The sequence below is a fragment of the Macadamia integrifolia genome, chromosome 2 (assembly GCF_013358625.1).
Source record: "Macadamia integrifolia cultivar HAES 741 chromosome 2, SCU_Mint_v3, whole genome shotgun sequence".
Classification (NCBI taxonomy): Eukaryota; Viridiplantae; Streptophyta; class Magnoliopsida; order Proteales; family Proteaceae; genus Macadamia; species Macadamia integrifolia.
The window spans coordinates 9,760,942-9,773,432 of record NC_056558.1 but is presented as its reverse complement, the minus strand read 5'-3'; the positions used below and the strand labels follow the sequence as shown (position 1 = coordinate 9,773,432).

The 12,491-nt window shown below is 35.2% G+C and overlaps 2 protein-coding genes and 1 long non-coding RNA gene across 4 annotated transcripts; all 3 read right to left on the bottom strand.

Annotated features, from left to right (window-relative positions):
* Positions 1 to 1,593: 1,593 nt before the first annotated feature.
* Positions 1,594 to 2,828, bottom strand: LOC122072209 (wax ester synthase/diacylglycerol acyltransferase 11-like). Of its 2 annotated transcripts, none has more exons than XM_042636783.1 (3): positions 2,599 to 2,828; positions 2,368 to 2,505; positions 1,594 to 2,228 (listed from the first exon to the last, which is right to left on the bottom strand). In XM_042636783.1, exons 1-3 carry the CDS (start codon positions 2,797 to 2,799, stop codon positions 2,160 to 2,162), a joined length of 408 nt encoding a protein of 135 aa, XP_042492717.1. In that variant the 5' UTR covers positions 2,800 to 2,828; the 3' UTR covers positions 1,594 to 2,159. The 2 variants fall into 2 exon arrangements, with proteins under 2 accessions (XP_042492717.1, XP_042492716.1); XM_042636782.1 differs by having other exon boundaries at positions 1,594 to 2,127.
* Positions 2,829 to 4,273: 1,445 nt separating this feature from the next.
* On the bottom strand, positions 4,274 to 4,690 carry LOC122063394. Its single transcript, XM_042627107.1, has one exon. It carries the CDS (start codon positions 4,688 to 4,690, stop codon positions 4,274 to 4,276), a length of 417 nt encoding a protein of 138 aa, XP_042483041.1.
* Positions 4,691 to 10,947: 6,257 nt separating this feature from the next.
* Positions 10,948 to 11,734, bottom strand: LOC122072222. The gene is made up of 2 exons (XR_006138358.1): positions 11,261 to 11,734; positions 10,948 to 11,097 (listed from the first exon to the last, which is right to left on the bottom strand). It is a non-coding gene; the product is annotated as an uncharacterized LOC122072222 (long non-coding RNA).
* Positions 11,735 to 12,491: the final 757 nt, after the last annotated feature.

The window sequence follows — 12,491 nt, the reverse complement described above, 5'->3', positions numbered from 1 at the left end:
TTCACCATTGAAAGCTGAATCTGTTATACTATGCTTAGCCTTAAGAGGAAGATAAGTTTCATTCCCATGTAAATATGCTAAGATGGAAGGTATCACTCCTTGCTCAAGGGAGCACAACGGATAAGGAATTCTAACATTTGAACGTAGGAATAAGAGTGAGCAGCTTTTTCTTAAGTTATGTTGAGATGTGAGTTATAGAGGTATATTCCGATAACGGTTCAGGCTGAACCTGTATGTTGTCGACATATATTCTTGGGTAATCTCCACCTAGTTTTTTAAGGGGGTGTTTGGTTCAGTAAATCAAATGGTGTATGTTTCGGATATGAATGTCAATTTTTTGATAGACATTCTTCTGAATTATGTTTCTTTCTGAAAAATCGTTTGGTTGCCTTGAGGTACGGGTGTCAATCGGTCGGTCCGGGTTGAGTCGATTTTGGTGTGGAAAATCTGAAATCGAAACCGAAACAATAAGGAAATTCCGGTTTTGGTTTGGTTTCGATTACGGTACGGTTTGGTTTCAGTTTGTCTTCGATTTCTTAAATCGATTTGTAACCGGGTTGGTTTTGGTTTTTGGTCCAGTTTGGATTCGACTTTCCATACAAATGTGTACAAAACTATGCAAATTTTGATTTTTTTAATGAATTTTGGAGTGTTTCGGTTTCTTACCGATTTGGTTTCAGATTCGGTCTGGGTTTTGAGCCAGTTTTGGTTTGGTTTCTGGTTCATCCGGTTTTGGTGCTGTTCGGTTTGGTTTTGGGGTTGCAATACTCCAAACCGAACCAATAAGGCTTCGGTTCGATTCGGTCCGTGTTGTTATCGGTTCGATTCGGTCCGTGTTGTTATCGGTTTGGTCCGGCCGATTTTACCGGTTCGGTTTAGGAATTGACACCCCTACCTTGAGGCTAATACATGTTTCTCGCGGGTTGAGATATTGGCTTCCGTAGAGAACTTCTTTCCGCTTTCTCCTTTTATACTAAGTGGTAAAAATGTTGCTCAAATATGAGTTTAAGTGTTGAGGTAAACTCAGATTTGAAACACATCCTTTGTAATATGGTCATTCATGGGAAGTAGGGTGCTCACTTATGAGGGTCATCCTATTGAAACCAAACAACTCAAAAATTTAAGAATTATCATTCTAAAGAATGTCATCCCAAAGATTTACCGAACCAAACACCCCCTAAGGTTCTGGGTTCTGGGTTGGACCCCCAAGTGGTTCATGGCCCTTCCCACAACGGTTCAACCTTGTATCAGAGTCCACGTCTTGAAGCTACACATGAGATGGAATGTTGACATGTTATTGGGAATTATATAGTTGTACTTCCACATTGGTTTTAGTTCAGTATCTAAGTATGTATAGACTCCTCATTTTGTCACCCGGGTGTCATATTTGGATGATGAAGATGTACTTTTGAGCAGACGTTTAGAATTATACTTGGAGAATGACCAAAATAACTGAAGAGCATTTATGAGTTCAAAAGTGGTTAGATGGTCTTAGAGTTAATCCAAAATTTTGAAATAGGTGATTTTAATAAATAACACACACACATATATATATATATATATATATATATTTTAATGAGGACATTCTGGCAATGAGTTCATATTTGGGCTTAGATTTCAACAAAGTATAAATTGCATATGGCTAACACTAATTGATATTTTTCTACCACAAAACAATTTTTAGTTGATATTTGAGCTGCTTCTGTCAACTCTCCTTCACTTTTTTTTTTTTTTTTTTGTTGGTAGAATTGACTCTCCTTCACTCTACTTCTGAATTCTAACCTCATTACATTGTTAATATACTAATAACCTTGTAAGATGATTAATCCATACATGAATTGCTCATCAAATAGCTATTAGAGAGACTAGGTACGGACATCTAATGAATGAGAACATTTAACATGCACTCTCTCACTCTCACAAATCCATGTTGCACTCAGATTAGATCCATAAGATTTGAGCCATTGATGATTATCCAATAGTTTCTTTTCCACAAACTGCTTCAACAATATTTTCATAGGCATCCTTCATGCAAGAAATGAGCAAATCCGCATCAATAAATCCCTTTTCCGTTCTCATCACTAGCCTTACATCGCCCACGTAACTCACAATGGTGAAAAATACACTCTGCAACACTCGCAAGAATTTTTTGGTAAGAGTCAACTAGAATACTTTATTAATAATGATGAAAGAATAAAGATTACATTCACGTTGAGTTGATAATCTACCTGCAGCATGACCATCAGCAGATGAACAACCCAAATAATAAGCCAACCACATGAATTAAAGACATTAGAAGAAGAAAAAAAAAAAAAAGTCTGGTTGCTGTAAAAAATAGTAAGAGAAGGTATTTGGGTTTTGAACTACCTGTGGAGCACCAACCACACTGAAGTACATGCCATTAATGGGATGGTCTGAAAGTGAGATCTTCTGTGTTGGACCAATCAAATTAGAAAGCCCAATGCTGGTGTTCTTAAGAGTAGAATAGATGAACTTGGTTCCTGCCTAAAAGAAGGAAAATTTAATTAGACCTTTCTTCTACATAGTTTGGAAAATTTTAAGAGTTCTCTCTAATGGAAAGAATCATTAATGGCATACCTCACGGCCCAAGACACACTTTAACATATTCAATATTTTACCAGAGACATAAATAGCTGCTGAGTTTTTCTTCCTTCTAATCTGTTTCTTTGCTTGTTCTATATACTTGAGGGGACAAATATTTTCTGAATGAGTGAAAGATGGAACTGATATATTTAAGAAGCTACAGTGGTTTCCCCATACATCATTAGCCTTCAACATATCTTCAATACTCTTATATCCTCTCAGCATTCTCANAAAAAAAAATGGACATAGAGCTTTCACTCCTATGCCACTCCAGTTATATTCGTATAATCTCAACACTTCTCTTCTCTCCCCCCACCCACTTCACCCTCTCCCCCTTTCTATTTACTTTCCTCGTGATGTCATGACCATGCTAGTATTGTTAGAAACATTCACCGATAAGATTTGGAGAATCTCTCTAAAGATTTTGTGGTCCACAGTCCACAAAGAAAATAGAAAGCCAAAGTCAAACCACAAAAAGTGTTACTACTTTTAAAAGTCCTCAAACACCACAATTCAAAATTATTGAAAGGCGAGTCGAAACCACACAAATTGTTAAGGTTAATTTTTTATTTTCTTTCTATAAGATAACAAAAAGTAAACCAACCAAACCAGAATGGTGTCTACTCCAAACCGTGCGTTTGACCGGCGGATTGGGTCTGTTTCTCACATGCTCTAATGTCTTAATTAAGTGTGAGAATTTTAATTAATGGATTTGCTAAACTGAATGCAGTTTTGTCAATATATTATTTCATCTCTCTCTCACACACAATTTAGCTACGGTTTTAAAACATGAAAGCAAATGAGGGTATTGACCAATACAATATCGGTATCTGCAGCACCTGATATTATTAACACAGTAAAATAAACCATTTGAGATCGAATGGGCCTAATTTATCCAATCTATATTGGTATCAATCGAGATCAATACACATATCATGTCTTATAAGTATGATTTTGAACTTACATTTTTTTTTTTTTGAATAGATTTTGGACTTATATTTTAACCACACACAACAAATGCAATAATCAATTGATGATTTTAGGTGTCGGTGTCATATTGATATCGCCGGTACTCAATATTCATTGGTCTAGACAATATTCATTACTAATATAATAATGACACTATAGTGGTGGTATTAGAACGAGGAAGGGTTAAACAATCCAACAAACCAAAGCCTTTGTATTTAATCTAAAGGATAAAACGATTTAATTAATCCAAGTATGACCGATCCATCTAGTATCTTGTAATTATTATCATATTTTAAATTTTGCTCTTTTCATTGTATTGCTAGGGAGATCAATTCTAGGGATGACTCTATCAAAAGCATGTATGACTTCATAGTTGGTGGAACCTGGATGCTTCCGCCTTCACGCTCTAATGAATAAATTTCTTTTTACCAAAAAATTCATAAAATGGTAAAACTAGGCCATTCATTAAGTTAAATACATGCAAACAATTCTACATACACATTCATAGAATAATTAAAGCTTAGTATTATCGTTCAAAACCATCAGAAATAGGAAGATGAAACTTCTTCATCGTCCCAAAAACAAGAAGGAACCCAGAAATAAGACCCTAACATTTTTTTTTTTTTTTTTTTTTAAATCTAAGTTGGAAATTGAAGAAGATCAAGTAATTATGAAGACAAAAATTAAAGTTACTTAAAATTTAACGAGTAGCAACCAATTCACGAGAAGCTAGCAGTGAGTTGAAGATGTGAAGAGCAAGTCTCTGATCAAATTCATTACTGTCATACTTAGAAATCTGTGGAATGGGTCGGCTTCTGGGGATCCTCTTTCCACCAAAAACACTGTTGTCTGAGTAGCCACCGACGTTGCCTGCAAAACCAAGCATCATATTTATGTAACCATCTCTAAGCTTTCTCCACATCTTCATGGGATACTTCATTTTCAGCTGCAGCTTTGGTATTGCTCTTATCCTCCATGATGAACGTCTTCGACTACTGTACCCTCCCAACCTCAACACCCTTATGTTCTTCTTGACATTGAATCCATCTTTAAGTCGACTATATGATCTCCTACTCCAATATCTCTTCAAGCTCCCATAAACTGGAATTGAAGTCATTTCCATCTTCTTCTTCTTTCTTCTTTCTTCTGGCCGGTTCTTCTTCTTGAGATTAAGAGAGAGAGAAAGAGAGAGCTAGAGAGAGAAAGAGAGACAATGAAGCACCAGAAGAGTGCAGCTTAACTTGATGACTACAGAAAGGCATCAAGAAACGCTTTATAGGAAAAGAAAAGGGTGGATTTAATAATACATATCAGCCCCTTGTGTCAATAAAGTCGGTCTTACCAAGTTGCCATTAATTATTAATGGGATGAGAGAGAGAGATTTTGTGCGTGTGTGTGTGTGTGTGTGTGTGTGGTGAAAGTCCATCCAGGTTTCTGAAAACTCAACTGGTGTTCATACCTGTGATGGGTTTTTCTTTGAGCATCTTCTGGAACTTTAAATCTTGACTTTCATAAATAAATAATATCCACTTTTTTCACAGTTAAGCAAAAAAGTTGGTGTATACCAAGTTATTTGTGTATGATGGGTTGAAATTTCTACGGTTCGACTTGGAACACCATTGCCGCATATATTTGGATTCCCATTAGCAGAATAGGATTAGCAACAGTTAATCTACTATGAATTTTATCAATATCTGATTTAGTTGTTTGAATATTTCCATTAGCATAATAGGATTAACAATGCTTAATCTACTATGAATTTTATTAATATTTGATTTATTGTTTTAATTCCATTAATAGAATAGGATTAACAATACTTAATCCTTACTATGAATTACTATTCTGTGGGGAAAATCTTGTTGTAATACAAGTTGGTGAAAAAATTTGTAACCTTATTTTTTATCTCCATATCTTATTTTAGTTGATTGAGATTGCGATCAACGATTCTAGAGTGCACTTTTATTTAATCATACGATATATTAAAATTGAATCCTTTAATATAACTAGATACATCTTTTACTTGAGGATCCCAACCACACCAACATGAGACACAAGAAGATAGTTCTTAATTTCTTATGATAACTTTAACAGTGCTGTAATATATTGGTCTTACTTGAGCATCCCCCCAGTGATATTTTTACTTTGAGTTAGATGTTATATGTTATAGTTTTATTTTTTGCTAACGACGGTATCCAGGCCTTTGGCCTGACTAGTCCCACGAGTCCATACTGACCCCATAGTTATATGGACCAGGTCATATTGAAATTGACTGAAAACCATTCAACTTTCAACGAAAGCAGTGAAGAGTACTAAGCATCCCATGTGAGTGGCCCCAAAAAGATAAGAGGAATTGTATTTAGAACACTGTTTTCCTCCCTGGCCAACTTGGCTAGCCCCTTGGGAATATTATATGATATTGATGAGAATTGGTTCTAATTAGTTTCCATTCATTAAATATTAATTAGCAATGCACAAGTATACTGTAATTTTTTTTTTTTTTTTAAATAAAAATCGTTTAAGTTGAATAGGTCAATCAGGATGATGGTTTGAAACTTCCGATTACTGGTGAAATACACTTAGATTAATCTACCAAGAAATTTAGAAATATTTGATTTAGGTGACCAAGTCGAATAGTGTAAATCGACTATACATTGCAGAAATATTTTACTTAAATAACTATGTTAACTTTTAATGATTAGTGAATTGAATTTTTCTTAATGCTTTATTTGTTTTTAAGGCAAAAGCGAGGGAAAATGTAGATAAAAGTAGTACAAAAGGATTGAAATTTAACATTTACCCAATTTTTCCTTGAAAACAAATGGAATCATCAAAATCAAATTCTCATTTTGATACTCTTCAAAATGTTTGACTTTGTTAGCTGGGGGGGGTTTAAGTATAGATTATATTGAATATTTGTAAATAAGGTAACCTAGATATATCTTTTATTTTTTTTCTTCAGGGTGAAAGGTAATAAGGATGATGATGCCATTTCATCGCCCACATCACCTTCACCTGCCACACAGAATCCTTCTAAGTCTGTTCGTCTTCCAAATGTATTCCTTCAATTCTCTCTTTCTAAATGTACCATTTTCATTCTCTACAACTGTATCACAATGTAAACTTTGTACAATTCTTCATTATATAAGAAAACTTTCTTTTCTCTAGTGGATAAAAAGCCTCCACACTTCGTTTATATAAGGGAATGACTCATACATAGACTAAGGGAATACTTTGTTATCTTATGCATGATTTCATTAGCTAAAGCATGAGAAGTTTAGGAGATGGGGGCATAGTTTCTTGGGGTTATACCATAAAGATTCCAAACAAAATGCATTAATTGTATATCTTTTAACCGTAGAATTTGACTTTTAAAAGCCCATGTAGAAACCCTAGAAGCATGCATGGACTAACCCCTTTTCCTCTCTGAGGTTAGGCATCTCTGTCTCACTATTAACAATTGGTGACAATAGATGAGTGTTAGTGTGAAGTCTACATCTTAGTATCATACATTTCTTTTTTCCTTTTTAAAGATTATTAAATTTAACAAATTTAGATTTATACATGATGAAGGAACCCACAAAGGAAAGAGAGAACCCATAGGAACAAAGTTTATTGAGTTAGTTGATAAATAAATTCAGAATGATGATGATATCCTTTTTCATTTATTAGGCTTACATCCCCTAAGAAGGAGACAACTTACCTATAAATTTCAAAACATCATTAAAAAGAAGAAAAGAAAGACCTATACATTTCAAATGGGAGATGCCCTCAAGCATCTGGTACTGTTCTCACAAGCCAACAAGTGTCCTACCATACTATATGACTTTTTGAAGGAGCTTCTACTCATGATGGAAACATCTAACAAAGAAAATTAAGGCGCCCTATGAATTATGAAACTAAGGTTCGGTGTATGTATCTGTTTCACGCCTTGTGTTAGTGTCAAAGTGTCAGTTTCATTGAGTTTCAAAATTTGTGGATACCTAGGAAATCCATCTTTGTTTTCATAAGAAATTTTTAGTCCACACAAGAAATATTCTTATTCATCAGCGGCTCTGGAAAATTTTCTCCTAAATTTATTATCGAAAATCCTAAGCCTTAATTTAGGTGAGTCACCGGAATTAGGTAAAAAATATCATGAGCTTTGAAGTCTCACGGGTTCTTGTTTGAATTTAGTCCAAGTCTTCCCGAATTGCTTATGACTTAGTATTATTATCGAAGTCAGTAAAAACTAGTCGAGTTCGATGATCTTCCTTCCCTTATTTTTACTATTGAGACTAATCATTTATATGAATTTTAATTCTAGTTTTTTCCATTGAATGAACAACCAAATTTCATAAATGGGATTTTCTTATTCTCTCATCTTTTTCAAAAACTGTCTATATTTTTAATGATTTATGTATATTTCTTGTATTTTAAAAAGATGAATAATTTCATTATTACAAAGGTATGCTATTTTTCAAAAATCACAAAGCGTCTATTATGCCACACGGACATATGATATCCATACCATCAATTAGATAGAGAGGATTCCTTACCAAAAAAAAAAATTATAATAATAATAATAATTAGATAAAGAGGGCATGGTCTAGAGTAGCCACGTGCCAAATTTCAAAGCCTAACTCAATCGTCCCATTTGTGTTAGCACACATCCAATATATGCCATTTCATGTGTACCAATACTCTAGATATTACTATGCACTTTCCCAACTCTTAAGTGAAAAAAATAATTTACAATAAAAATAATGTAAAATTAAATGACTTAAAATTTGTCTTATGATTTTGTAAAACATCACCTTTTCATTGTTGAATAGATAATCCGTTGAAAAAAAAAATGATTCTATTACGTACCAGGTTTAGATGGGCTATTATGTAGTTCATGTGTGGTTAATGGGTAATTATTGTATAGTTATTTACAATAGTTATCTAGTAATTAATGGAGTAGTGGAGTTATATAATGGGATAATACGTGGGTAGTAGGTATCATGGTATACAGATAACTCCTTGTAAATTTGTAACTAATTTAATTTATAAACTAGACTTACAAAGGACTGAAAAAGAAGAAAAAAATTATCAATTGCATTTCCTATATTTTCTCTATGGCCAACTTTTCTATTTTCTCTTATTCCTACTAATTATCTCTCTTCCTTTACATAGTAGATTCGCTTGAGTCACCAAGCTTTTTTTTTTAGAATAAATTAACTTTAAAAACCCTGATTTTTTAATAAAAACATGCTAGAAAAATATATTTAACAAGTTAATTCAAAATAAATAAATAAAGTTGAAAATACAATTATTTGATGGAAAAACCTAATATGTGGTCGGTCAAAGAATTGACTAGCATGGAACATCAAAGTTTAAAGGGGGCCACAAGTATTATATCCAACAACAGTGGGAGTGGGACTTTGAAACCACACTTGGCATCATAAGTTCATACAAAAACTAAATAAAATTTGGACACATTCAGACTTTCATAAGCATTAAAAGCAAAGAAAGTCCTAGAAAAAACCATTTAGGAAAGTCCAACGGTGCATGACCGCCACATGAATATCATGAATATTCTGATCCAAAAGTAAAACCTACTTGACTACAACCTTAAGCCAGATGGCTGAGGAATGATGACTGATGTTGCCATTCCACCGGTCTGATCTAAATTCTTATTTTCTTCTTGTGTTTTTTTCCATTGGCAATGGTGGGTGGTGGGGAACTCGGGGTTGGGGGAGACAAGTGTTGGAAGCTTAAAAGGGTTTCACCGTTTAATAAATGCCGTTTTAAAGTCTGGATTGCATAGCCAAAACACCCGACACTTCTAAAATTTGGGCTGCTGTATTCCTGGGTCTCAAAATCGATCTTCTTAATAACAGTTCTTTTCTCTTCAGTTTTTATGTATTTTTTCAATTTTAATATTATCTTAAAAAATAATTGATTCCCTTTTTCATTGTATTCATTATAACGTGCTATCATATTTAGCAATATAGGAACAATATAGGAACCAGGTCCTCTATGAAAAATCACAAATCCAACCCATATTATATTCTTAAACTGGTGGATTTTGGACCTCTCTATATTATCAATGATGAACAAAAGGTGACCAGACAACCTCACCAGTCTACCCCAAAAAACTAATCTACCTGTTACCCCGAATTCTATCTTGCTATGCACTGGGATAACTGATTCTTAAAAAATATATCGAGTTGGGTTACAGTCTTAATATCAAAAAAGAAATTGTCCCTTACACCATTCTAACTTTATTTTGATAGAAAATGATAAAGGCAAAGAGTCTCCTATATGGGATAACAAAAGCAATGAAAAGTGGATGGAGGTTGATGAGATTTGAACTGACATAGGGGAATTAAGGGATTTTCGGGGAACCAATTATGTTAGCCATTGGCCATGGACTGCAGCCCCTCTTTTGCTGACTACTGATAATTTTTATCAAGGCCTAATCTATGTATTATGCCTAATAACAACATCATCCTTAAGCTTAAGGGTGTTAATCGGTTCAGTTTAAATGGTTCGATTTGGTTTGGTTCACATACTTTTTGGTTGAAATCATAACCACACCATTTACTAAACGGTTGCACTTTCTAAAACCGTAACCATTTAGTAAACAATTTCGGTTTCCACATTTTTTAAACGGTTTCGATTTCACAGTTTTAAATTGTTTCGATTTTGATTTATTTCATACGGTTTATAAACGGCTAGTAATCGGTTTGCTAGTTTATTTGCATGTTTACTAAAATTTGCTTTTGGTGATAAACGATTCAATCTTGAGAATGTGAAATGCAAACCATTATGTTTTGTTAAAATAACTAAACAACTAAGCAAAAGAAAATATTTTGATAGAAAATAGTCTCAAGCGCATCTAACAGGGTAGAAATCCTCTGAAATTCGCATCGGTGCAATTCCGTGCAATTCTACCCCAGGCGATTGACACGTGTCCCTGGGGTATATCCACGGTTCAGATTTAATCCCCACAAACCACTGAACAAACCCTCTTCAACCAAACCAGTGGAGACCAAACCGAAACAAACCGGTTCGGTTCATTATTTCAAATAAAAATGTGATGTTTTCCCCCTCTCTCTCTCGACTCTCTCTGTCTCTCGGCCTCTCTCTCTCGACTCTCTCTGTCTCTCGGCCTCTCTCTCTCGACTCTCTCTGTCTCTCGGCCTGAAACCCGAGATCTGCAAGCAAAAGCTCAGATCTCGGTCGACCTCTCTCTCGACTCTCCATCTCTGTTCCCTCTGTCTCTCTGTCTCTCTCTCTCTCTCTCTCGACTCTCTCTGTCTCTCGGGCTCTCTCTGTCTCTCGGGCTCTCTCGTCCACCAAGAACACCACTTGGCGTTGGTTCCAAAGAAGTGAGTAAGAGTGGAAATCTTTGGTGGGATCGAACCAGAGGTTCAAACGCTGCTCTCTGTTACCCACTCCGTTCACGTATATGTTCGTCTGAACTAGATAAGGCTCGCCGGTTGTGTTCCCCAGAAACTCAAAGTCGAATTCGTTGTGATTTGGACCATCTGATGACATCTGTAAGAAATTTATGTGAGACCATCTTCTTCAACATTCAAATAGATAAAAACCCAGAACCAGAACCCGAACCCAGAAATTCACAGTTTTTGGAAAATGATATTACAGAGAAATCAGAAAACAGATTGAGATGTGTTTTAAACTTCAATTTCTTGGTTCTTACGTAAAATGCAGTTACAGTTCCTGCAGAGTCTCCTTGAACGAGTTTGATCTGTATTGTTGTTTTCCCAAACATATACTTGCTCTTCGAAGCAAATCCAGCACCTAAATCAACAATTGCAGACTTCGTTAACAAATGGAAAAGGAAAATACAAGGAAAGAAACCAAAGCGCAAGGAAAATATGGTCCAAAAACAGATAAATCAAAACCAAATAGCCATGAAAGGAACTGAAAAGAGATAACCAGAATGGGAAACCTCAAAGAAACAGAGAAGCGTAATGAAAGGCTTAACTTAAACTAATAGCTCAAGATGAGTGAAGAACAGAGCAAACGTGAGATTTGTAAGAACTGTAATGCATCACGTTCTACCCCAGTAGGGGTAGAAATCCTCTGAAATTCGCATCGGTGCAATACTGGGTAAGAACTGTAATGGCGGTTTCGTCTTCTTCTTATTCTTCTTCGATGATCACGTTCTTGTTTTTCAGTTTTTCTGTTATCGTTTTGGTTGGGTTAGTGAGTGCTTCCAAGTTCGATGAGTTCTTCCAGCCGAGCTGGGCACTCGACCATTTCATTTACCAAGGAGAACAGCTTCAGCTTAAGCTTGATAATTATTCTGGTTAGTTCCTTTTTCTTGTTTCTTCCTTCAATTACATCTTCTCCGTCCAATCTTTTTGACATTTCTGCTTCTACTGTGAGTGTTTCTTTCCTTTTGATCGTGTCTCTGCTTCCCACACTGTCAATTTCTGTTCTCTTTTGCTTTTGGCTCACGTTTGCTCTGTTCTTCACTCATCTTGAGCTATTAGTTTAAGTTAAGCCTTTCATTACGCTTCTCTGTTTCTTTGAGGTTTCCCATTCTGATTATCTCTTTTCAGTTGCAGCTTTATTTTTTGAAACCATGACCAGGTGAAACTAAATAGTTGCAGCAAATAGCAAACATGGTTGAAGAGATCGAGAGAGAGAGAGAGAAGAAGAAGAAGAAGAAGAAGAAGAAGAAGAGAAATTTTATATTCTTTGATTTAGAGAGAGAGGCCGAGAGACAGAGAGTCGAGAGAGAGAGGCCGAGAGACAGAGAGAGTCGAGAGAGAGAGGGAAAACAGAGAGGGAAAACAACACATTTTTATTTCAAATAATGAACCGAACCGGTTTGTTTCGGTTTGGTCTCCACTGGTTTGGTTGAAGATGGTTTGTTCAGTGGTTTGTGGGGATTAAATCTGAACCGTGGATATACCCCAGGG

Bases quoted from the DNA above. Each gene is read 5' to 3' on its own strand.
- LOC122072209 (XM_042636782.1), bottom strand. From the start codon at position 2,799: ATGTTGAAGGCTAATGATGTATGGGGAAACCACTGTAGCTTCTTAAAT. The intron at 2,506-2,598 runs GTATGCCATTAA...TCCTTCTTTTAG, and splicing joins AGTGTGTCTTGGGCCGTGAG to GCAGGAACCAAGTTCATCTA. The intron at 2,128-2,367 runs GTAGTTCAAAAC...CGAGTGTTGCAG, and splicing joins GTGTGGTTGGTGCTCCACAG to AGTGTATTTTTCACCATTGT.
- LOC122063394 (XM_042627107.1), bottom strand. From the start codon at position 4,690: ATGACTTCAATTCCAGTTTATGGGAGCTTGAAGAGATATTGGAGTAGG.